Raw genomic sequence first — 27,136 nt, 5'->3', positions numbered from 1 at the left:
GGGTTGCTCAGTAGGTTAGCAGCTGCCTTTGGCTCAGGTCATGATCCCGAGGTCTTGGGATTGAGCCCTGTATTGGGCTCCCTGCTCTGTGGGGAGTCTGCTTCTCCCTCTGTCTGCCACTCCCCCTGCTTGTACTCTCTTGCTCTGTCGAAAAAATAAATGAAATCTTTAAAAAATAAAAAGTTGCAAAACTAATACAAAGAGGGGAACCAGGTTGGCTCAGTCAGTTAAGTGTCCGCTGTCGGCTTGTGTCATGATCCCACGTTCTGGGGGATTGAGCCCTGCATTTGTCTCACTGCTCAGCAGAGTCTGCTTCTCCCTCTCCCCCTCCTTTCTATTCTTGCTCTCTTTCTATCAAATAAATAAAATCTTAAAAAAAAAATAAAGTAATACAAAAAATTCTCCAAATTCTCACCCAAATTCCCCAAAGTTCACATTTTACTAATCATGGTGCAATTATCAAAATCAGGAAATGGACATCAATACAAATTGTTATCTAATCTGTAGATTCTGGTTAAATTTGCAGTTATCTCATCCCCGTCCCCTGCCCTCCCCACGGCGCCCCCCCCCCGCCCCGGCTCAGGATCCAGTGTAGTCACACATGTCTTAGTTTTCATATCTCCTTTGTCTGCTTTAATCTGGGGTGACTTCTCAGTTTATCCTTGACTTTCATGAGTTAGACCAATGGTTTTTAAATTAGTGGGAAGCCTCCTTTGTACTCAGATTATTGAGGACCCCAAAAAGGCTTTATTTATTTGGGTTATATCTATTGATATTTGCTGTATTAGCAATTAAAACAGATCTTTAAAATATTTAATTCATTTGAAAAGTAAAAAGTCACATGTTAACAAATAGCACAGCTATAGTTTTCAAAAAATATTTAATGAGAAGAGTGGGATTATTTTACACTTTTACAAATTTTTTTAATGTCTGCCATAGTAGAAGGCAAATTCTTATATCCTATTAGCCCCAGGAACATGACCACATTATGTCATGTTATTCTCATGAGAAGATGAAAGTGGAAAAGGCAAAAAATGTCTTAGTATTAATCATGAAAGATTGTATTTAACAAGTGCCAAAGGGTATACAATAAGATATCTCCCTCTAATCCTGTTACTAGGTTCTTATAAACCCTTTCAAAGGCATTTACTATACAAACTAAATTTGTATAAATATTCTCCCTTTCCTTCCTCACCTTTTACACAGAAGTCAGCATACTATACAAAATGTTCTACATTTTGCCTCTTTTAACATGGTGCTACATCTTGGAGATGCTTTCATGTAAGTTGTAAAGAGATTTCTTTATAATGACTATAAATAGTAGTGTCCCCTCTTAAATCCTTGGGACATATGTTCCAAGACCCCTCGTGGATGCCTGAAAATCTGTTTAGTACCAAACTCTATACCTACTATTTTTTTCCTATATATACACATACCTATGATAAAGCTTTTTTTTTTTTCTTTTGAGTTTTATTTAAATTCCAGTTTGTTAACATACAGTGTAATATTAGTTTCAGGTGTAGAATTTAGTGATTCATCACTTACAACACCCAGTGCTCATCACAAGTGCCTTCCTTAATACCCATCATTCCACTTAACCCATCCCCTTACTCCCCTTCCTTCAAGCAGCCCTCAGATTGTTCTCTACAGTTAAGAGTCTTTCCTGATTTGCCTCTTTTCTCTCTTCTTTATCCTCCATGTTCATCTATTTTGTTTGGTAAATTCCACATAGGAGGAAAATCATATGGCATTTATCTTTGACTTCACTTAGCATAATACTCTCAAGCTGTATCCACATCATTGCAAACAGCAAAATTTCATTCCTTTTTATGGCTGAGTAGTATTCCATTGGATATACCACATCTTTATCCATTCAGTTGCTGGACATTTGGGTTCTTTCCATAATTTGGCTATTGTTCATGATGCTGCTATAAACATCTCAGTTCATGTAACCCTTTGAATCAGTATTTTTGTATCCTTTGGGTAAATACCTAGTAATGTAATTGCTGGATGGTAGGGTATTAATTAAATTAATTAATTAATTAATTAAATTTATTTTAGTCAGAGTGCAAGCAGGAGGAGCAGTAGGTAGAGGGAGAAGCAGACTGCCTACTGAGCTTGGAGCCCGATGTGGGACTCGATCCCAGGACCCTGGGATCATGACCTGAGCCGAAGGCAGCTGCTTAACCGACTGAACTACCCAAGCATCACTGTTTTTTTTTTTTCCCCCTTTTTAAAGAGTTATTTATTTATTTTAGAGAAGTGCACAGGTTGGGGTGCAGAGGGAGAGGGAGAGAGAATCTCAAGTAGGCTCTACACTGAGTATGGAGCCCAAGGTGGGGCTTGATCCCAGGACTGCTTCCAGCTCTGCCTTTAGGTCTTTTTCAGGGACAGTTTCTTTTCTTTTTTTCCTTTAAATAGGTCATGCTTTACTGTTTCTCAGTATGCCTGTAATCCTTTTGTTGAAAACTGGACATTTGAATCAAATAGTGTGGTAATTCTTGAAATCCAATTCTCCCACTTCCCTAAGGGTTGCTGTTGTTTTGTTTTAATTATTTTTACCATACCAGACTCTCTGTGCCAGGGGTTATCCTGAGGTGAAAATTTAAGGTCTTCTCAGTTCTTTTCTGGGGCAGTGCTTTTCCCTATATATGTGGTTGCTTTTTGAATGTCTTAGTCCTTAGTGTCTGGCTCCCAGTAGAGGAAAAAGAGAAAAATGATAGAGGAAGGAAAATGACACCAGCCCTTTAAATGCCCTGGAAGTTACTATAGCTGGAAGTTACTATAGCTATAGCCTCGTGACAGCTTAGAGGTGAGGAAGTACAACAAAGATGGGCACCTGCTTCATTGCCACATCTGTCGTCAGAAACAACAATCAGTGATCTGGGCATAGCTCCCTGATAATTTGGAGAACAGGGTTTTGTGTTGTTTTGTTTTTTCCTACCCTAGCTCCTACAGGCTATGTGCAGGCTGCTCTTAGAACTTCGCACAGCTGCCCTCCATGTGGCTAGGTGGGGCTGGGTAGCTGCCACTGTGCTAAGAGTTGAAATTGATTGAAATTAACTGCAATTAACAGTCTGAGCCTTTTCCTGGACTTGCAAGCCTTAAATAGACTCCAGGGTTCCAAAATAGTTACATCAGACAGATTCTGCTCATGCAGTTGTTATCTAGGTGGTAGATAATCCTAGTGTTTCCTACTCTGCCATCTTCCCAGAATCCTCTCTTGAAACTTGGGTTTTGATGTAGCAGCAGACATCATAAACTGTATGACAGCAGACAAGTCACTGAAGTTCTTTGTGCTCCAGGGAATTATGGGCTCATGGGGAAAGTGTTTAGGCTGGCAATTGCTAAGACTCTTGCTCTAAAATGTATAATTTTCTAAAATTTTGCATGTACTTGAAAAAAATTTTGGTGTTTTCAGTTTGAGAGGAATGACTAACATTTTGGGTGGAAGTTACAAATAACTATTGAAAAAAAACTTGATGTTTGAACATTTTTGTTTACCCAGAGTATTTGAATTGTATATGCAGTTTATTTTCTTTGGTGTTTCTTGCTTTCTCTAGTTTGCTGTTCCTTTTTGGGGTGCCTAAGAACACTGTAGTTTTGACTCTTTAGGAAAATATACAGCTGTTCTAATTGGTTGTAAGTTAGGTGAGATCTGTTAGGACTTTTATTCCTTGGTTTGAAAAAAAAATTGTTAAAACAGGTAGTTGACTGCATTTCTTTAACGATGTTCTGGAAAAGTTCCTGTGGTTAACTTGCTTTGGTGGGCATTCTCATCCATGTGAGTGCTTTTCGTTCCTTTGGAAGAAGTAAAATACTTTTAAGAACCATCAGATGAACTCTCAGATTGTAATTCAGGAGATCAGTTATCTTTCTCTTTCCTGTGATCAATAATAATTTGTATTCTTCCCTATGGTGAAGTTTCCAAACTTTGAGTTACTTGGTTGACTCTTTTCATGGTTCTTCCTCATTAGGCTAGTAAGTATTTTTCTCATAGCTTAGCTACACAACTAATTTATTTTCCTTTTCATTAAAGATATGTCAGATGCTGATGTATACAGAATATTCTAGAGATTTTATTTATTTTTTTAAAAAGATTTTGTTTGGGGGCGCCTGGGTGGCTCAGTGGGTTAAAGCCTCTGCCTTTGGCTTAGGTCATGGTCCCAGAGTCCTGGGATCGAGCCCCGCATCGGGCTCTCTGCTCAGCGGGGAGCCTGCTTCCTCCCTTCTCTTTCTCTCTGACTATCTCTCTGCCTACTGTGATCTCTGCCTGTCAAATAAATAAATAAAATCTTTAAAAAAAATGATTTTGTTTGTTTATTTGACAGAGAGAGACAGCGAGAGAGGGACTACAAGCAGGGGGATTGGGAGAGGCAGAAACAGGCTTCCTGCCAAGCGGGGAGCCCGACTCGGGGTTCCATCCCAGGACCCTGGGATCACAACCTGAGCTGAAGGCAGATGCTTAATGACTGAGCCACCCTGGTGCCCCAGAATATTCTAGAGATATTTAGAGATGAATTCTTGTCCAGTATCTTCATTTTATAGAAGAGAAAATTGAACACCATCAGATAATCCAAATAGCTATATTATTTTTGACGGAACTTGGGAGGGGAGTAGTTTGCAGAGAAATGAGACTTTCGCTGGAAGGTGGTTGTATGGTTAAGGGGTATATTCTTTTAGTGGGAAAAATTGTAGCATGTTTGTATGCTGATGGGAATTAATTCAATAGAGAGGGAGAAAAATGGATTAGAGAGAAGAGAGAACTGCTTATAGTTGATATGTTTGAATTGGTGTGTAAGTAGAGCAGTTGACCATGGTAGGAATACCAGCACTTCATCTTTACTTAGCAGTAGAGAGTCCTGATTGTATGGATTCAGATGCCAGTTGACAAGTAGATGTGGTAGTAGTATGTGCAAATACTTAGTTTTTCAGTGACACCAGAAGGTAAGCCATTGTTACGGACCCTGGACTGGATTGCCCAATGGAAGAACAAAGCAGCACTCGGAAACCTTGGGGATAGGAGTTTATTTAATGCTGGTGGGCTCAGAGGGGAGTAGTCTCCCCTCTGAGCCCTGAGTGCAAACAAAGGAGGTAGTTTATACACTTTTACTTCCTTTATCTGTGCCTCTCTTGGGCCTGCAGCTAGCAGGGCAGGAGGGAAACCCAGAATGGCCTTGGGGCTGGGGCTGAGATTCCCCAGCTGGACTGGTTGGCCACCTTAGAACACAGATTTTCCTGATCACCATTAGGGGAGTAAGGATAGGAGGGGTATGTTAGATTTGAAGAGAGTTAACAAGTATGAAATCATCCTCTGTGAGAATGGGGGAGTGAATGTACAAGAGAGTTACAGAATCAAATGCCCATTTGAGGTGAGTGGACATTAATTTGTAATGTCATTGTTAAGCTTGGAAGCATGACTTTTTCTTGTCATTTTCTCCTATAAGAGTTCAAATATGAGACAGGCAGAGGTAAATTATCTGAGATTGGGGTTTTGCTGATTGTTTGAGTTCTTGGAAGAAGGTGACCTTGGAATTTGAGTGTATGTATAAGGGAATGTTGATAATGATGTTCCATGAAATCTAAGCCAGGGACTTGTTTTAGGGGAAAGAGTTAAATAGAATGGAAGTGTAGTCATTTTAATTCCGTGAATTTCACTTTTTTCAACAAATTGTACTAGGACAATTAGAATAAACCTTTGGGACTGATGGAAATGTTTTCTTCATTATGGTGATGGTTTTTATGGATATAAATATTTTGTTAATTTGTCAAAGTGTATACATGTTAAATAGGTACAGTTTATTTTATATCTATTATTCCTCTAAACTGTAATGGAACTAGCAGAATAATGGAGTTAGTAGAACATGGTAACATTTCTTTAATGCTTTCAAATATAATGATTAGCATATAAATCATTGTTTGAGGTCTGTCAGTTATTTTGTTATTTACTACTATTGTTCTTTTCGTGTTAGAGTTTTAAATTTTTACACGGTGTTTTCTTGGATTTTATGAGTCCTAGCAAACTTGGTAAGAACCTGGTTCTTTTTGGTGATGTTGCTATTAGAATTTTTAAAAGACTCTGCACTTTTAGTTAGTACCTATATTCTTGGCCTAGAATTCTGATATTTTAATCTAAATTTAATCTGATACTTAATCTAAGGTGTTATATTTTATTTATATATTTCCAAAGTTTTAAATTTCAATTCCAGTTAATTAACATGCAGTGTTATATTGGTTTCTGGTATACAGTATAGTAATTAAACACTTAAATACATCACCCTGTGCTCATCATGACAAGTGCACTTCTTGAAAGCTATATAATTACATTTTTTTCAGATTTTATTTATCTGAGAGAGGAATTGAGAGAACAAGTGGGAGGAGAGGCAGAGGGAGAAGCAGACTCCCCGCCGAGCAGGGACCCCAGTGGGGGATTCAATCCCAGGACCCTGGGATCATGACCTGAGCCAAAGACAGAAGCTTAACCGGTTGAGCCACCCAGGTGCCCATATAATTATATTTTAAAATAATAATGTTTTGAACATTTACAATGTTTTATGCTCCCTATTGAAAATATTGCTCCTCTTTGCCTGAACAATCTTTTTTTTTTTTTTTAAAGATTTGTCTATTCATTTGAGGGGGGGGGGATTTGAGGGGGAACGACTGAGGGAGAAGCAGACTCATCGCTGAATGTGGAGCCCTGTGTGGGACTTGATTCTAGGATCATGACCTGAGCCAAAGTGATGTTCAATGGACTGAACCACCCAGGCGCCCCTACCTGAACATTCTTTTTTTTTTTTATTTTTTCTTAAGATTTTATTTATTTGAGAGAGAGAGGGCATAGAGGGGGACAGAGGAAGAGGGAGAAGCAGACTCCCTTATTGAGCAAGGAGCCTGATGTAGATCTCAGTGGCAGGACCCCAGGATCATGACGTGAGCTGAAGGCAGGTCTGACCCATCCAGGTGCCCGAGCCTGAACATTCCTGAAGAGTGATTTCTATAGCTCACTAAATATATAAATACTAGGTTTAGATCAAAAAGAGAATTGAATTGCCTGAGTTGAATTTATCTAGTTAAGGTATTAATGAGAAGTGAAATAGAATTAAAAAAATACGGAAATATAATTGGTATGTTTTGGGCCAAAAACTTCTAATTCTTTTTATTTATTTATTTATTTATTTATTTGAGAGAGAGAGAACTCAAGCTGCAGAGGGAGAGGGAGAAGCAGGCTTTCTGCTAAGTAGAGAGCCCAGTGGGGGCTTATTCCCAGCACCCCAGGATCATGACCCAAGCTGAAGGCAGGTGCTTACCCAACTGAGCCAGGCTCCAGAAATTTAGAATTCTTAATTGGCTTGTAACTTCTTGGTTATCATATTTAGGTGTTTTTAATATACTTGTGTGGTTTCTTGTGGTTGGGTTGAGGGCAGCAGAAATGCTGGAGAGGGCGTGAGGGTGGTCTGTAGGAAAGGGGGAGAACACTGTATTTTAATTTTTTTCTTTTATTCTTATTGTTATTACTAGATACCATTAAGGAGCAATTATTAGTTCTAGGAACTGTGAAAAAATATGTTCTGTGCATTATTATATTTAATTTTCATAACTCTAGGAAGTAAGTCTCATTGCCATTTTATCTATGAGGAAAGTTAGACTTGTCATCTAGGACTTCATCCAAGGATACACAGCTAGTAACTATCTTTAAGTAACTGGCTCACTCCAAAGACCAGGGTCTTAACCACTGTGCTAATAACAAGACAGTATTGTCCAGCATTAAAAAAAACAAATATCCCATTAAATGTCCATTAGCCTAGGAGAATCTGTTTTCTAGCATAAATATATGTGACCCCTTTTTGGAAAATTACTATGTAACACTTTATTCTTTTTGAAGGAATCTTCATTAAGAGAAAGTTTCTTAGAATTGGAAGTGCTAGAGATTTCTAAGCATTTTTGCGAGCATATAACAATTTTTAAAAGTCAGGTGGTAAGTAGAAGACTTTAAATAAAATATAACCTATGAGAGGAATCCCTGAATTACTACCAGGTGCTCACTGGCCATTCTCACTTTGATCCTATTTTTCACCTTTATGTGACACTGTTTCTTAGTATTTTGTATTTTTGGGTTTGCGTGCGAAGTCGCTTAAGCCAAGGTGCTGTACCTACCTGTTCTTTGTAGTCCCCATGCTTTTAGTAAGGTCCTCTTTCTTTGGCCGTATTTATGGAGTAATACCAGGAAGTTTGGTAAAACTGTGTGACTGAGGAGAGGATGTTATCTCCTCTGGTAGATGTCTACTGAGCTTACTTGATTATGTCTTTCTCAACTCCTGGGTTTCTTATTGATTCGTTTGGTCAGTAGTGATGTATAAAACACGGAAGTCAACAGAAAATTTTCTTTTGAGTGCGAATGATTGGCTTGGGAAAAGATGTTGCTAAATCCCTTAGGAGGTGGCTGAAAAATGTTGTCCCTTATAAAATAGAAGCATGAGAAGAAATAATGACTTCAAGAATAGAACTGTTGAATAAATTATCAGTGTAGCAAAGCATAAAGTATGTGTTACCATTGAAACCATCTCAGATGACCTACAGTGAAGGAGAAAGAGCATAAACTGGAGACTTTTTAAACCTGAAAAACATGATTAAGTTTTATTTCTAAACTGTGTGTTTTTCATTTTTTCTAGAGAGATTTAAGATTGGCTCTGGGGCAGGTGAACAAAATTTGACATACCAAAGGCATTTTTAAAAAAATTTTTAAATTTTTTTATAAACATATAATGTATTATTAGCCCCAGGGGTACAGGTCTGTGAATTGCCAGGTTTACACACTTCATAGCACTCACCATATCACATATCCTCCCCAATGTCCATAACCCCACCATCCTCTCCCTACCCACCTCCCCCAGGTCACCCTCAGTTTGTTTTGTGACATTAAAGAGTCTCTTATGGTTTGTCTTCCTCACCAAGGGCATTTTTAAAAAAGATTTTATTTATTTATTTATTTTGAGAGGGAAAGAGAAGGAGAGAGTGAGCACGAACAGGGGGGGAGGGGGTAGAGGAAGAGGGAGAAGCAGGTTCCTTGATGAGCAGGGAGCCCTATTGTGGGACTGGATCTCACGACGCTGGGATCACAACCTGAGCTGAAGGCAGATGCTTAACAGACTGAGCTACCCAGGTGCCCAATATTTTGGCTTTTTCTTTATTTTTAATGATCTTAATAGGAATTTTCTTCATTTGGTCATTTATTCTGTTTCTTATTCCTCTGCTGTTTGAGGTTATCAGGAATTTTATTTTGATAGTCTTTTCTATGCTTGGTTCTCAGAAGGCAGTCCCTTGTAAAGGTAAGTATGAGGTAGCTGACATTGTTCAGAGTATTCTGTGATGAAAATGAAAAACAACTTGAAGTATATGATATTTAAATTTCTTATAGATTTTTTTGGGGAGAGAGTGAGGATTGCCACAGGAGGAAACTTAAAATAATTTCTTCGTTTGAAATGAATATACAGAAGAGAAAATTTCCCCCCCCTTTTCGTTGTCCTCACACCAAAGTATTTGGGAGACACTGACTCCCTGCCCTTCAATTTTCCTCACATGTCTCATGATGTTTTTCTAGGGTTTTCAGGCTATTTCCCCCTAATATTTCAGAACTCTTGCCATTGTGCATTCTTAGATTTTTGGGGACATTTCTCAGGACTCTTTCTGGGAACCCTAAAGTGCTTCAATCTGTATCAGTGAGAGTTGACTGGGTGATCAAATGTTCCCTTTTTCAGCTTCAGTGGCAAGGATTTACCTCCTCCCCTTTACTGGTTATTAACTATTCATTTTTGATAATAGATACCTGATTTATACTTTATAGTATTTATTTATCTTTATTTCAAAAAGTATTTGGGAATTACAGGCTTCTTAGGAAAGCTGGTTGTCTTTCCTCGCCTTCGTCTTGAGGTAGTAATTATCCATGGGAGTAGAGAGTAATCTTTTTGGGAGTTGGTGAGAATATCTATAAACAGACAGATGTACAGATTATCTGTAGTTCATCAGGATATTCTCCCTCAGTTTTTTATCTGTTAAAATGATTTTTCTGTTTTTCATTCTCTGTTATTTATACATCTTTAGCAGGCATGCGTGCGCACGCGCACACACATACAACATGAGACTTAAGGCCTGACACATATAGGAGTTCTAGAACATTCTAAATACACTGTGATTCATAATACAGGTTTGCTTTTAAAACAGGGTACCTGTGCTGAATAGCCTCATAAACATCTTCTCTTCTCTCCATTTTTCTTTTCTGGAGGGACCAGGATATGTCTTCAGAATAAAGGGAGGGATCTAATTTTTATATCATAGGTAGCATCAAAGAAGGAAGTACTTTGAGGGTGAAGAGCTTTCATTCTTGCTAGTTTATGAGTTAAATCAAAAGCTGAAATAAAAGATTCTATATCAGCTACCTTCTTATACCATATTTTGGGATGCAGATCAAAACATGCAGGTGATTTTAAGAGCACAAGTAGTATTAGAACCAAGGCAGAATTAACCAAGGTTGTTCTTACGGACACCTTTCAGGAATGGTAAAAGAAGAGGGAAGAGGCAGGAATACAAGGTAAAAACTACCAGTGCACACCTTGAATTTGATTTGTATGTTCCTGAAAATGAAGTTGAAAAAAACAAACAACCCTAATGTTGGGTATTGTCTGAATTTATTCCTCCATCTGCATTATATGCATAGGATTTGTAAGTTTCAAAAATATTTTTTCTATGTTCTTTTTGTATAGACATAACTAATATAAACTGTGTGGTTGCTAACATGACAAGTAGTCCACATTCTGCATGTCTATTCCTGTATCCTCATTCACTCCTAAATTCATGACAGTGTGTTATTTAAACCTACATTATTTTTCTAGATTTTTGTAGATTTTTCATAGATACTCAGGATAATGAGTATCTACTCATTATCTACTCATAGATAATCAGGCTAAGAGAGTGTCATAAATAGAAGTTTGAATTTTAGTTGAGTGCTTTTACTGCATCTGTTGTTATGATCATGTGGTTTTCTTATTAATCTGATAGTGTGAATTACACTCATTGCTTTTCTTTAGTGTTCAGTTAGGTTTGGATTGCTGGGGCTAATATTTTGTTAGAGGTTTTTATGTATATGTTCGCTTGGTGTATTGATCTGTAGTTTTTTGGTAATGTCTTTGTCTTGGTTTAGTATTGTTGGCCTCATGAAATATAATGTTCCCTCCTCTTTTCTGCAAGAGATTGTGTAGAATTAACCAGTAAAACTCTCTGAGTCTGGAGTTTCCTTTTTTTGAGGAGCTACCACTACAGATTCACTGTTTAGATACAATTATTCTGGTATCTATTTCTCCTTGTATAGTTTTTGTAGTTTGTGTGTCAGCTTTGAAGGAATTGCTTCGTTTCGTCTAGGCTGTCAGACTTAGGGTCCTAGAGGGGTTCCTTGTATTTATTATCCTTTTAATAGCTGTTGTTTCAGTAATGTCCTCTCTCTTTCATCCTGTTAGTGGTAATTTGTCTTTCTTATTTCTTGGTTAGCCTGGCCAGAAGTAGAAGTTCATCAGTGTTATTGATCTTTTCAAAGAACCAGCTTTTGCTTTCATTGATTTTAATCCATTGTGTTTCTGTTCTCAATTTCATTGATTTCTGCTCTGGTTTTTTTGGTAAGATGTTATTTTTAAGTAATCCCTACACCAGGCGTGGGGCTTGAACTCAACCCTGGATTGAACCCTGCATTGGGCTCCATACTGGGTGTGGAGGCTACTTAAGATTTCTCTTCCCTTTACTCCTCCCCAGCGTGCTTGCTCGTGCACTGTCTAAAAAAGTTTTTTTTCCTAGACTTTTTTTTTTACCACGGATTATTTAAAGTATATTGTTTAATACCCAGATATTTGGGGAAATTTTCCCAGATCTTTTGCTATTGATTTTAATATAATTTCATTGTGGTCTGAGAATGTATTTTTTTCATTTTAAAAAACGATTTTTTAAAGTTTATTTTAAAAAATTTATTTGACAAACAGATCACAAGTAGGCAGAGAAGCAGGCAGAGAGAGAAGAGAGCAGAGAGCTCAATGCAGGGCTTGATCCCAGGACCCTGGGATCCAAAAAATGATTTTTTAAAAAAAGATTTTATTTGTTTATTTGACAGAGGCACAGTGACAGAGAGAACAGAAGTAGTGGGAGTGGGAGAGGGAGAAGCAGGCTTCCTTCTGAGCAGGGAGCCTGATGCAGGGCTCGATCCCAGGACGCGGGAACCATGACCTGAGCTGAAGGCAGACACTTAACGATTGAGCCACCCAGGCGCCCCTAAAAAATGATTTTTAAGGGGTACCTGGGTGGCACAGTCAGTTAAGCATCTGCCTTCGGCTTTGGGTCCTCCCTCTACCTCTGTCATCCCCCACCCTGTGTTCTCTCTTGCTTACTCTCTTTGTCAAATAAATAAAATCTTAAAAAAAAAAAAAAGATTTTTAAGATTTGTTTTATGGCCCAGAATATCTTTGTGAATGTATAAAGTACACTTGAAAAGAATATACACTCAATGTATGTTCAGCAGTTGCTGGGTGAAGTGTTCTGTAAATGTCACTTAAGTTAGGTGGTAATACTATTGAGGTCTACTTCCTGATTTTTTGTCCACTTGTTTTAACAGTTATTGAGTTGAAAGTCTTTAACTATAATTATGGATTTGTCTGTTTCTCCTGTTAGATCCATTAGTTTTTGCCATTTATTACAAAGCTCTTTTTTTTTTTTTAGATGCGGATGTATTTATGATGATTATACCTTTTTGGAGAATTGACCCCTTTATCATTTTGTAGTGGCCCTCTTATCCTTGACAGTCTTTCTGATTCTGAAGTCTACTTTAAAATTGATTTGGTTCTACTAACCTTTTGATAAGTATATGGTATCTTTTTCTGTTGCTTTATCTTTTCCTACCTTAATCTTTGTGTTTAGTGGGCTTTTGTAGATGGCATTTAACTTGATCATGCTTTTTCATCCAGTCTGACAATTTGCCTAACTGGTGTTTTTAGATCATTCACATTTAAAGTAATTATTAATATAGTTAGATTAAAACTTACCATCTTGTGAGCTATTTTCCATTTGTTGCATTTTTTTCTTTTTTTTAAAAAAAAGATTGTATTTATTTATTTTAGAGACACAGAAATATCATGAGTAGGGGGAGGGGCAGAGTGGGAGAGGGTGGAGCAGACTTCCCCCTGAGTAATGAGCCCCATGTGGGGCTTGATCCCAGGTCTTTGAGATCATGACTGATCCAGAGGTAGACACTTAACTGACTGAGCCACCCAGGTGCCCCTATTTGTTGCATTTCTTTGTTTTTTCTTCTTTTGCCTTGTGTAGTGTGAATTGAGATTTTTGTTAGTATTCTTATATCCTCCCTCCTGACTTATTTTTGCTTACTTAAAATGGTTTTTAGGGGTGCCAGGGTGGCGCAGTCAGTTAAGCATTCGACTTTTGATTTTGGTTCAGGTCATGATCTCAGGGTCATGGGATCCAGCCCCATGTTGGACTCTGTGCTCAGTGGAGAGTCTGCTTGAGGATTCTCTCCCTCTGCCCCTGCTTGCACTCACTCTCTCTCTCTCTCTTAAATAAATAAATACATTTTTAAAAAATGGCTTTTAGTGGTTGCCTTTGGTTTTACAGTATTCATTTAAAAATAACCTGAGTAACACATGAAAAAATATTCATCATCACTAGCCATCAAGGAGATTCAAATTAAAACCACATTGAGATACTACCTTACACCAGTTAGAATGGCCAAAATTAGCAAGATAGGAAACAATATGTGCTGGAGAGGATGTGCAGAAAGGGGAGCCCTCTTACACTGTTGGTGGGAATGCAAGTTGGTGCATCCAATTTCCTCAAGAAATTAAAAATAGAGCTTCCCTATGATCCTGCAATTGCACTACTGGGTATTTACCCCAAAGATACAGATGTAGTGAAAAGAAGGGCCATCTGTACCCCAATGCCACGGTTACCAAACTGTGGAAAGAACCAAGATGTCCTTCAGCAGACAAATGGATAAGGAAGATGTGGTCCATACACACTATGGAATATTATGCCTCCATCAGAAAGGACGAGTACCCAGCTTTTGTAGCAACATGGACGGGACTGGAAGAGATTGTGCTGAGTGAAATCAGTCAAGCAGAGAGAGTCAATTATCATATGGTTTCACTTATTTGTGGAGCATAACAAATAGCATGGAGGACATGGGGAGATGGAGAGGAGAAGGGAGTTGAGGGAAATTGGAAGGGGAGATGAACCATGAGAGACTGGACTCTGAAAACAACCTGAGGGTCTTGAAGGGGCAAGGGGGGTGGGAGGTTGGGGGAACAAGGTGGTGGGTATTAGGGAGGGCATGTATTGCATGCAGCACTGGGTGTGGTGCAAAAACAATGAATACTGTTATGCTGAAAAGAAATTAAAAAAAAAGAATTTAAGAAACAAAACAGGATCATAGGAGAGGGGAGGGAAAATAAAATAAGATGTAAACTGAGAAAGAGGCAAACCATAAGAGACTTTTAACTATAGGAAACAAACTGCGGGTTACTGGAGGGAAGTGGGGGGGATGGGGTAACTGGGTGATGGGTATTTTTTTTTTAAAGATTTTATTTATTTATTTGACAGAGATCACAAGTAGGCAGAGGCAGGCAGAGAGAGAGAGAGAGAGAGAGAGGAGGAAGAAGGCTCCCTGCTGAGCAGAGAGGCCAATGCAGGGCTCGATCCCAGGACCCTGGGATCATGACCTGAGCCGAAGGCAGAGGCTTTAACCCACTGAGCCACCCAGGCGCCCCTGGGTGATGGGTATTAAGGAGGGCACTTGACATAATAAGCATGAGATGTTTTATGCAACTGATAAATCACTGAACTCTACCTCTGAAACTACTAATACATTATATGGCCCTTCTTTTCACTACATTTCTGTCTTTGGGATAAATACCCAGTAGTGGAATTAGGTGATCCTGGTGGTGGGTATTAAGGAGAGCACGTATTGCATGGAGCACTGGGTGTGGTGCATAAACAATGAATCTTGGAACAGTGAAAAAATAAAATTAAAACTAAATTAATTAAAAAAATAACCTGAGTAACTTTCAAATGATACCACTTCACATGTAGTGAATATATCTCAATAGTGTATGTTCCTAAATTTTCCTTTCACTGTCGTTACATATTTTGCTGTGTATGCTATAAATACTCAGTACATTGTTCATTACTTTAAACAATTGTATTTGGGAGCAATTAAAAATATGAAAAAGAAGATCATTTATTTTACCTTTTTATTCATTTTTTTGGTATTAATCCAAGCTTCTCACCTTTATCATATTCCTTCTGCCCAAAGAACTACCTTTAATATTTCTTACAGGGTGAATCTGCTGGCAATGAATTCTGTTTTTGTTTGTCTGGGAGAGTATTTCTTCTTCATTTATGAAGGATGTTTTCACTTGATGTAGAGTGCTGTTTGGGCAGTTTTTTCTTTCAGCATTTCAAGTTGTCACTTAACTGTCTTCTGAACTTGAAAAACTTCTGACTGAAAGTTTATTGTAATCTTATTTTTTTCCTTTGTGTGTAATATGTTTTCCCTGGCTACCTTTCAGCAGTTTAATGCCTTCTAGCAATTTAAATGTGATATGCCCTGGTGCAAGTATTTTTGGGGGAAGACATATTTATCTTCTTTGTTTTTAGAGTTTCTTAAGTCTGTAATTAGGTATCTTATCACTAATTTTGGTAAGTTCTTGGGCATTCTAATATTTTTTCTCCATTCTCTCTTTCTCCTGACATTCTAAGTAAGTATCTGTATGTTACACTGTTTGATAATTTCCCACATTTCTTATATATTCTCTCCTATTTTATTTTCCTACTATATTTTCTTCTTTACATTTCAGTTTGGGTGTTTCTCTTAGCGTCTTTTCAAGTTCATTGGTTCTTTTTTCAGCTGTTTGAAGTCTAGCAATAATCTTTTATTTGTGTGTTTTTATTTCTAAATTTCTGTTTGATTCTTATGATTTCCATGTCCCTGCGAATTTACCTATCTGATCTTGCATGTTGACTACCTTTTCCATTACAGTTTTAAACATATTAAGCATGTTTTAAACTACCTGATAGTTCCAAAATCTGTGTCATATCTGAGTCTAGTTGTGATGATTGCTTTGTTTCTTCAAGCTGTGTTTTTGGCATACTTTATAATTCTTTTTTGAATGCTGGACCATGTATAGGACAGGAAATCCTGAAGTAATATTTTATATGCTTAGAGAAGACTGCAGATTTCCTTCTGCTAGTCCTTTAAGGTGGAATTTGTGTTAACTTGTTGGGGTTTGGGCTGTGTTTGAAATTTATTATTGCTGTGGTTACCAGAGTTGATACTTATTTCGCCATGGGAGCCCAGAGACTTCGTATTTTCCTACTGTCCCTTGTCTCCCAAGTGTCTTTTATCTCCTTGCTTGGCTTTGGATTTTACTTTGGTGCTGTTTCTCAGAGTCTGTCTCTTGCAGCTATTTTTCACTGTTATTGTTAGAGCTTGTTAGCATGGTGATGAAGGGTAAGAGGAGTTCTGTGATGGTCTGTTAAGCTTCAGATTAGCCAGGTACTAGAACCTGGGTCTCAGAAGTTTGGCCTTCATAAAACTTTACATGCCACTTCCTTGGGTAGAGCTTCCCCTTGTTCTTTTTACCCAACTGCAATACCTAGGTTAATTTTGTTAGCTCTTATTTTGGCCAAGTTTTTTTTTTTTTTTTTTTAATTTTTCAAGATTTTTTTTTTTTTTTTAATTTATTTGAGAGAAGCAGCATGAGCAAGGGGGAGGAGCAGAGGGAGATAAAGAAGCAGACTCCTGCTGAGCAGGAAGCCTGATGCACGGTTTGATTCCAGGACCCTGAGATCATGACCTGAGCCACCCAGTTTCCCTCAAGGTTTTTTTTTTTTTTTAATTTTTAAAGATTTTTTAAAATTTGTTTTTATTTTTAAAATTTTTAAAAATAATTAACATATAATGTATTGTTTGTTCCAAGGGTACAGGAAGGTGATTCATCAGTTTTACACAATACATAGTGCTCACCATAGCACATACCCTTCCCATTGTCTATCACCCAGCCACCCCATCCCTCCCATCCCCCTCCACTCCAGCAACCCTCAGTTTGTTTCCTGAGATTAAGAGTCTCTTATGGTTTGTCTCCCTCTCTGGTTTTGTTCTGTTTCGTTTTTTTCCCCTCTCTTCCCCTATGATCCTCTGCCTGGTTTCTCAAATTCCACCTGTCAGTGAGATCATATGATAATTGTCTTTCTCTGATTGAGGAGCAGACTCCTGCTGAGCAGGAAGCCCAATACGGGACTTGATCCCAGGACCCTAAGCTCATGACTTGAGCCGCCCAGGTGCCCCTAAGGTGTTTTTTGTTTTTTTGTTTTTTTAAAGATTTGAAAAAAAAAAAAACCTCATTAGTTTATCAAGAGAGAGAAGGGCAGGGGTGGGAGGAGATGAGGTAGGGAAAGAGAGAGACTCTGAGGCAGACTCTACACTGGGCATGGAGCCCAGCTCGGGCCTAGATCTCACGACTGGCAAGATCATGTCCTGAGCTGAAACAAAGAGTCATAGCCACCCAGATTCCCCTAGCTAAGGTTTTTAGAGCTCTCTCAACTAAAGACTGCATAAAGGTCATTGTTAATTTAGATTGTGAAGATTGAGTGCCAGTATTCTTCATCTTTGTTTCCCCCCCAGTTATAGTGGAATTCACCCAGTGTTCTCAGGGTTACAGGCCTTGATGATTTTTTTCTTTGTAGATTAACCCTTTTGTTCCAGAGGGAGATTGGGGGAACTAGGTCTGGGCTGATGGGCATTGCCTATTCTACTCTTCTAACTCCATAGGGGTGAGTGACGGCAAGTTGAGGAGCTTTTTCTGCATGGTCTCAGATTCTTTTCAGGTTCTTGGAGAAAAAGCCTCAGGTGGGAACACTCTTACCATTGTAGTCACCAGGGGCTTTAGGCTCTCCCGTTAGCCCACATTCAGTCTTAAGCCGTTTGTCAAAATTTGTGGTTTAAGTCCTCCTAACTCCACAGTATTTCCTTTAGTCAGAAAGAAAGCTTTCCCTCCAGGGTTTTAGCTTGTGCAGCTTCTATGTTGCTCCCTGTTGTATTTTTAAAGTGTATGTATGTAAGTATGTATATTTTTTTGAGTGTAGTTGACGTACAGTGTTACATTATTTTTAGGCGTACAGCTTAGTGATTTGACTAGTTTATGTATTATGCTACATTGACCACAAGTGTAACCACGATCTGTCCCATTACATTGCTATTACAGTGTCATTGACTGTATCCTTATACTGTGCCTTTTATTTCCATGCCTTATTCCCGAACTGGAAGCCTGTATTTCCCTTTCCCCCTCACCCATTTTGTCCAACCTCCTATCCCTGCTGTATTGCCTAAAGGTTGGATCAGGAGAAAATGGAGGGTGGAAGGGGGAGTGTGGCTCTTTCCTTTTGCTGAACATTAGGAATCCACATTGTGGTCAGAGAATAACTTGTGAGACTTACCTTAGGGCTCAGTATATGATCAGTTTTGATAAATGATCTCTCAGTACTCAATATTTATTCTGCATTTACTTAGTAGTGTAGGTCTGGTTAATCATGCTATTCAAATCTCTTTTTATCTTTTTCTTCCCTCTTTCTGGGTCATTTGTTCTGTCAGCTACTGGTATTAAAAGTTTCCTTATTACAATTATATTGATATATTTACTACTTGTAATTCTGCCAACTTTCACTTTATATATTTGAAGGCTATGTTACTACATGCATACAAATTTTAATTTGTTATATCTTACTGATAAGTTACACATTGAATCCTACAAATGCTTTTTGTATTAAAGTCTACTTTGAGTACTATTAATATGACTAGAGAGGCTTTTCTTTTTTGTATGACCTTTCCATACTTTTCATTTTTTATTTTTAAGATTTTATTTATTTATTTGAAAGACAGAGATCACAATTAGGCAGAGAGACAGGCAGAGGGAGAGAAAGGGAAGAAGGCTCCCTGCTGAGTAGAGAGCCCGATGCGGGACTCGATCCCAGGACCGTGAGATCATGACCCGAGCTGAAGGCAGAGGCTTTAACCCACTGAGCCACCCAGGCGCCCCATCCATACTTTTCATTTTTAACTGTTTCTATCTTTGTATCCTAGGTGTGATTCTTGTGAACACCATAATAGTTGAATTTTGTTCTTTATTAGTGTAATTATTTTTATCTTTTGATCTGATTGCATTAGTGTAATTACTGGAATATTTGGGTTTAGATTTGACCTCTTACATTTTGCTTTTTATATGTTCTACTTGTTCTGTGATTTTTCTTTTGCGCTTTTTTTGCATTCATTTGGGCATTTTAATTCTGTATTTTCTTTCTATTTAACATAGTAATTAAATACTATTTTACTGTTTTTTAAATGTTTACCCTAGAGATTGAAATATGTATTTTATTCTTTTTTAAAAAATGTTTATATTTCAATACATAATAATAGTCATAAGACACAGAATTCAAAAGGTACAAAAGATTATATGATAGGAAGTCTTGCCTCATGTTTACCCACCAGCCACCCCATTCTTCAGCTGCCTCAGGAAATGTGTAACCACCAGTACACATTTTTTTTTTAAAAGACTTATTTATTTATTTTAGAGAGAGAGTTCATGTATGTGTGCGCACAAGCAGGGGGAGAAGAAGAAGTAGGCTCCCTGAGAAGCAGGGAGCCCAATGAGGGGCTCGATCCCAGGACCCTGGGATCATGACTTGAGCCAAAGGCAGACAGACACTCAACTTACTGAGCCACCTAGGTGCCCCCATCTACCACTTTACTGGCTCCCAAACATACTGTGTTTACTGGTCTTCCAGCTGGTAGTCTTGGTCCATAATTTTCCTGCTTACTCATCTTCTCAACCTTAAAAGCTCAGTTTAAGCCTCTTTCTCATAATGAAGCTTTCCCAAACAAATATAATCTTAACTGATCTTCTAATGATAATTGCAGTTTTTCTTACACCTTTTAGCTTTAATGATATTCTTTTGTGCTATTTTCCTTAAGTTTCAGGTATGTAAATCTTACTTTATGTCCCAGATTGTGAGTTCCTTGAGGGCAGGATGATATGCTTTCATTTGTGTAATGCTAAGAACATAGCAAATGCCCCCCAAATACTTGTCTAATTAAATTGCCTCTCTGGTAGTGGCTGTGTCAGATCATTTTCCACAAAAGTTTGAATTCTCATGCCTCCTGATTCTCAGTTGTTCATGGTAGTTATAGTTTTTAGAGTTCGTTTTGAATACAAAATTGCAGATATAGAATTCCAAGGTACTTGAAAAAATATTTGCATATAAAATTGTCTTGCTTATGTACTTGTTTTGCATTTCATGTTACTTGAGATTAGAATTAATCGCCATTCCTAATTCAGTATCATAGTGTAAATCTATTCATTGCTACTTAATGACATGTGTACTTCCTTAAGTACTAACAAGTTAACACTCTTTTTTCTAAAGTATCTTCTATGTTGTTTATAGTTTTTCTTGATTATATTTTCAAAAAAATTAGAGGATACTGAAAAATACTAGAAAAAATTACCCTACACCTACCAGTGAAAGATAAATGTTAACATTTGTTATACATAAACTCATTTTTTTCTATGTAAATATAATAGCTTCTCCCCACTCAGTTTTTCAATTTATAATTCTTAATGTTTGCTTTTCAGCTTGTCCTAAAAGGATTCCTGTACACCTTAGAAGTGCTTGAGGAAGAGTGATAAAGGCAAGTATATAAAACTCTTAATGGTTAGTAAAATAACTTGTTTCATAGCCATAACAAAAACTTTGATCACCTTATCAAAAGAAAAAGAAAAAAAGATAATTTATATATAATTTGAATGGTTTTCCAAAGCACCCTCCTAAACATTTGCCAGACTTTTAAAACAATTTTTAAACTTATCTCTGATATTCATTCAGTGTAGCTTGTTTCTTGACTATGAAGTAGTGGTGTAATATGTCTTCGGTGAAACTGTTCTAGAAAAATTATTAAAAATTCTGAGAATTTAACAAGTTCTCTGAAATGCCTGCTCTGTAAGTAGCTAGCTACCTTGTCTTTTTCCTACTTTGTATTCCTTCTCCTTATACCCTTTTTTTCCCCATACCCTTTTGCTCCCTTTTCTTTTTGTCTACTTTTTCTAGTTTACTTATAAGAACTTTAAGAACTTTCCTTTTCAGAGAAGCTGAATGAATAAAAGACAAGCCAACATTTCTTTCATACGGAAGTACACTTAACTTCGCAGTTGAATTTGTTTGTATTAAACCAGGTATCTCAATATATTATTTGGAAAGTTGTATAAACTGAGCAACTGGTTACTCATTTGAATTTCCTGTCTTAAAGAAGAAAATAGGAGTCCTCTTTTTTTCAAAATAGGTATTTATTATTAAAAAAATTATAAAAATTGCCTTTTTATTGCTGCCTTCGGCTCAGGTCATGATCCCAGCGTCCTGGGATCAAGTCCCGCTTGCTCCGCAAGGAGCCTGCTTCTCCCTCTGCCTGCCATTCTGTCTGCCTGTGCTTGCTCTCTCGCCCTCTCTCTCTGATAAATAAATAAAATGTTAAAAAAAAAATTTGTTTCAAGCCTCCAAAAAAGTGTGCTCTGTCTTTAGTCTTCAGTGGCAGTACATTTTGATGGTATAGAAAATACCATCACAAGCATTCCACAGAACTTTGTTAGAATGTACAAAGATAGGACAGAAGCCAGAAGCCCTAAAGGGATTAAAAAAATATTTCAAATAAGTATTCCTGAAGTTAATATAAATGGGTTACAGAATAGTTAACATCCATGTGTAATTTTGCAAAGCAAAAATGATTAGTTTTGTATGTCTGCACTTTGTTTCAGCCTTTCCAAAACACTTTTAAATGCAAAAATTGAAAATTTTCCAGTTACCTGAAACTTCAAAAATCTATTGTACTTTGAAAAAAGTGGGAAAAGCAGCATCATTTAAATAGTGGTTAACTCACAGATGTATATGCAACTGACAACAAGCACTTTCACTGTGACTCAGGCAGGTCAGAGCCCCCAGCTTACGATCCATAGCAGAACCAAGGGCAGCCTCTCTGATAGTTAAGACAAAAGGTCATGAGAAGTGGGTATGCAGTGTAGGGCATCCCATGTGCTTGCTTGTGGAGGAAAAGGGTCAAAATTAAAAGGGCTTTCCTTAGGAGACCTAAAAAATTTTGGCATTACTGAATTCATTCAGTGCTTGCATTCTTATTGTCAGCAGTTTTTAGTTAATTATTACATCATCACTGGTATTTTGAGCACAGTATTTCATGTTCCTTAATATTTGGTGTATTGTTGAAAGGTAACTTTAAAGCTTTCCTGTTGGCCTACAGACAATTTTAGCAAGCTTCAAAATTTTGACCGTATTACTTGTTTGTATTGATATCATAGCAATAATGCAGATGATAGCTACAAGTTTAAGTACTAGTACATTGTAGAGGCAATGCAACAGGTTGTTTGTTTCTCAAAATTCTTATCTTACAACTTGATATTTAAAGCTCAATTTAGGTTTCTTTAGGGTTCCATGCTAAGTAAGCCTCTGCTGGTTAGTATAATTAAGGAATATCTTGGCTTTACAAATCCCAGAATTCATTACTTTTCTAATATATAACCTTTGCAGCTCTATAGATGGCCTGTGTAAGCTTTGACTTGACAACTATTTCTAGGTTTTCCTAGGAATGCTGGCATTTTTCATTTGTAATTAATCATCACTTTCAGTTACTTGAAAATAAAAATAATGTACAACTGCTAGTGAAATCTCAAATGAAGTTATTGATAATTAAAATATACTATGTTTTCCTTTTTTAAAATAAGAAGCAGATGCCTGCTTGATTTGTTTATAACATTGCCTAAAGAAACAAGTTTACTGGTAAAAACTTTATATACAAGACAAGTAGGTCTTTTGGTTTTCCAAATAGTAACCTTGATACCATTCCTTTAATCGTGGTATCTTTTAATCTCATGGAGGAATTGATTTTATACTTTTTGTTTCCAAAACAACAAAGTCAGTTTTATTGTTTAGCTAATACAATACAAATAAGGAAAATACTAAATTACTTCCTTATTATCAGTCTGCTGCTTTCACATCCTCCCATCTTCTTAGGGTCTAAATTGCCCAGCACAAGAGATTAGTTACTGGATTATCTTGGTTACATAGCTCTTATTCTCTGAGGAGCTCGATGCTTTGCAGAATGGAAGTAATTCAATAAATATTAGTCTGCTCTATGAACTCATGAGGGAAGGTGAGTATAATTAAATACATGTACTTTTGGTAACATTTTTGCCCTCAACGAGCCCCAGAAAATTCCAATAAAGACCAAGACAGCCATTAACCTAATAAGGATTAAGGGATTCTTTCTTGGCTCCCCCAAAGGGAAGAGAAAAAAAACAAAAGCAGTAGGCAATCAGGACAAGGGTAAGAAGCCCCAGTGGTATGGCAGGATTTCAGCGTGGCCACAAATAATTTGAGCAAAAGGCAGTGAAATTTCCCATTCTCTCAACTGCTATTCATTTGGGAGCAAAGAATTTTGTGATATTTGGGAGCAAAGAATTTTGTGATATTTAAAAAGCAGGAAGGTACTGGTGAGTGACAGATGTCTTTAAGTCTGTCACAATGTTTAATGTTCCAGAATCATGAAGAAGTAAGGAGGTGGGGAAGTAGTTGAAAAAATAAAGACAGCCGAGCCAGAAAAAATACAGACAGCCGAGCCACAGTGACAGTACCATATACATGGTTAAGAGGGTCCTCTTAGAGTAGTTACCATGAGGAAGATTCTAGCAGGTTTGCGTGCCTATCCCTCTCAACTTCAGCAGCTTTGTGTTTATAGTGAACTCTCGCTCTCTCTCTCTCTTTTTTTTTAAAGGTTTTATTTATTTATTTGACAGAGAGAAAGCACAAGTAGGCAGAGCAGCAGGGAGAGGGAGAAGCAGGCTCTCCGTTGAGCAGGGAGCCCCATATAGGGCTCCATTTCAGGACTCTCGGATCATGACCTGAGCTGAAGGCAGCCGCTAAGCCAACTGAGCCACCCAGAGCCCCTCACAGTGAACTCTTAAATCTAGCTAATTTATGCCTTTTAGATGGCTACTTGGTGGCAGGGAGTCACCATATCCCGAGAACATGACCACCAGAGGGCCTCATTTGTAGTGACTTAGGCTGTTCGAAGTACTTGGTAGTGAAGGGAGTTTTAAAGCTTGTTGAACAAAAGGTTGAGGGAAAATAGGGAAATAACTTCCTACACCATAATTTGTCCTCTCTAGCAGGTTCTGTGCATTAATACAAATTTATATATTTGCAAAAACTCAATACAAAAATATTACTTATTTCTTTCCATTAAGAAAAACCTCATCCCTACTATATTCCCCTCCTCTTTTTTTTTTTTTTTTGCATGTGATTTCCATAACCGTGGCAGTTACGTCGACTTTATATCTCTTAGTTTTAGCTTCCTTTTAATTTCCTGCATTTAATATTGGTGTGTGGTTGCATTTTAACCTTTCTTTTTCTCTGCTCTTCCATCACACCCAGTTACTGTGTTATTTCTTTGCTTTTGAATTTGTGTGGATATGTGATAAACTCTGTCAGAGATGATACTATTCAGAGAAAGGGATATCTTTGAATCTCTTCTTTTTTTGTAGGGTAGGGTGGGGCGGGGACCAACTCCCAACTGTCCAACACTTGTCTGTTTGAGATGTAAACTATCTTGCCTCTTGTTCCGCATCTCTGGAGTGAGTCTGAAATCTCTTTTCTGATAGCTGGTACTGAGCAAAAACTCTAGTCTCTCTGAAGACAGATTCTGTCTGGATCATTTGCTCAGATGGTGCCAGACTATCGTTTGTGCTTCAGCAGAGAATTCAGCTTACAAGATTTTTATTTCCATTTTCTTCTGCAAAGAGCTAATGTGTCATACCTATTTACCAGTGAACTTGATAAATATGAATGATACCAAGAAATTCCTCTTTTCCAGTAAAATCCATATACAGTTGGATAGGATATCCGCTTCTCCCTATTATTCTTTGAATTTACTTTGCTGAGTTTCAACATATGGATAATTAACTGTGGTTATGAGTGAGAGGAATTAAATTGTCTCAGCTATACTGTACCTATTGAATGGTCTGTTCCCTCTTGATTTCCCAAGTAATGGCTGTTCTCTCAACTGTTATTATGGTTTCCATTCCAGGATGACTCCTCTAGTATCCGATTCTTCATATATTGAAACTTGTAGGGATTTTTTTTTTTAAACATTGCTGTTTTCATATGCTGTGTACTTGTTTCTGAGATTTTTCTCCTATTCTGGAAAATAATCATTACCCACCATCTAGAACACTGTCTTTTAATCTTCTGGTTAAAGATTGCTTAATGATAGTGCCTATATGTTTGGCTAATGGCATGTTTTTCTTTAACACTGGAGATTTTGCATGGATTTATAATAAGAGGCTCTTTTCTTTTCTTTCTTTCTTTTTTTTTTTTTTTTTTTTTAACATTAGATAGGCATGAAGCCTCCGTCTCACAGCTGCATGTGTAGTTACTGTTGAAGCAAATGCCTACCTAATTTGACAGTCTTGGTGTATTATAAAGTTTTTGAGTTTGCAAATAAGCGTATTAAATCTACTGATGGAGCCTTCAGGCAGTGAACAGTTATATGAGGACCCTGATCCTGGAGGCAAATCCCAAGATGCAGAGGCCAGAAAGCAGACAGAATCAGAACAAAAGTTGTCTAAAATGACCCACAATGCTTTGGAGAACATTAATGTGATTGGCCAAGGCTTGAAGCATCTCTTCCAGCACCAGCGCAGGAGGTCATCAGTGTCTCCACACGATGTGCAACAAATTCAGGCAGATCCAGAACCTGAAATGGATCTGGAAAGCCAGAACGCATGTGCTGAGATTGATGGTGTCCCCACCCACCCCACAGCTCTGAATCGTGTCCTGCAGCAGATCCGAGTGCCACCCAAGATGAAGAGGGGGACGAGCTTACATAGTAGGCGGGGCAAACCAGAGGCCCCAAAGGGAAGTCCCCAAATCAACAGGAAATCTGGCCAGGAGATGGCAACTGTTATGCAGTCAGGCCGACCCAGGTCTTCATCCACAACTGATGCTCCAACCAGTTCTGCTATGATGGAAATAGCTTGTGCTGCTGCTGCTGCATGTCTGCCAGGGGATGAGGCAACTGCAGAGCGGGTAAGTCTGCTAGATTTCCTTTTTCTCCAAACTACAGTTCTTCGAGCTAGGATTCTCCGCACTTATCTTCGGTAACTAAAAAGAGATATCTCAGCAAGTACCTCAAAGTTGTGGTAAAAAATAGTTTTATTTATTCTTTTCATTAAATAAATGAGGTGATAATATTTATTCTGGCTGGGGCGCCTGGGTAGCTCAGTGGGTTAAGCCTTTACTTTTTCAGCTCAGGTCATGATCTCAAGGTCCTGGGATCTCAAGGTCCTCATATTGGGCTCTCTGATCAGCAGGGAGCCTGTTTCCCCCTTTCTCTCTGCTTGCTGCTCTGCCTGCTTGTGATCTCTCTGTCTCTGTAAAATAAATAAATAAAATCTTTAAAAAAATATTTATTCTGACTAATGACTGGATGCTTACAATTATATTCCTGTTTGCTTCCTAACATATTGGTATATCTTATTTTACTGTTTTGCTAAAATTTTTGCTTCAGTTTTTTATGTTAAAAGGCTTAGTTTTATGGTAGAGGAGCAAAGTTGCTTTGTTCTTGTTTTGGTTTTACACATGATTTGACTTTCTAACATTAATGAAGGCAAAAAAAGTTCTAGAATCTGGGTTTTTCTGTGCAAAGCACAGATAGATACTAAATTGCTTGTAATTTTCACTGTACCACGTCATCAGCATTCAATATATATTTACATTCTGTAGCAGAGCATATGCATTCTTATACTTTTTAAAAGATTTTTAAAATTTTTTGAGAGACCATGAGTGCATGAATGGGGGGAGGGGTAGAGGGGGTGGGCGAGAGTCAAGCAGACTCTGTACTGAGCATGGAACCTGACGTGGGGCTTTATCTCATCTTGAGATCAGTACCTGAGCTGAGACTAAGAGTGACGTTCAACCGACCAAGCCA

General features: G+C 37.8%; 1 protein-coding gene across 4 annotated transcripts in view; it reads left to right on the top strand.

The window, feature by feature from the left end:
* The window catches only part of TMCC1 (transmembrane and coiled-coil domain family 1), a 253,470-nt gene that overhangs the window by 43,270 nt on the left and 183,064 nt on the right, over nucleotides 1-27,136 (top strand). For 3 of the 4 annotated variants that reach the window (XM_045063342.1, XM_045063343.1, XM_045063344.1), the window contains 2 exons: nucleotides 20,724-20,779; nucleotides 25,970-26,235. In XM_045063342.1, the coding sequence (XP_044919277.1) occupies nucleotides 26,011-26,235 (225 nt within the window). In that variant the 5' untranslated portion in view covers nucleotides 20,724-20,779; nucleotides 25,970-26,010. Of the gene's footprint in view, nucleotides 1-20,723; nucleotides 20,780-25,545; nucleotides 26,236-27,136 lie in introns of those variants that run through there. The other variant, XM_013054809.2, reaches the window with a different exon arrangement.

Source organism: Mustela putorius, unplaced genomic scaffold, assembly GCF_011764305.1.
Source record: "Mustela putorius furo isolate JIRA1106 unplaced genomic scaffold, ASM1176430v1.1 tig00003850_pilon_pilon_pilon, whole genome shotgun sequence".
Classification (NCBI taxonomy): domain Eukaryota; kingdom Metazoa; phylum Chordata; class Mammalia; order Carnivora; family Mustelidae; genus Mustela; species Mustela putorius.
The sequence above is the reverse complement of the archived record's forward strand: the minus strand, read 5'-3'. Positions and strand labels throughout refer to the sequence as shown.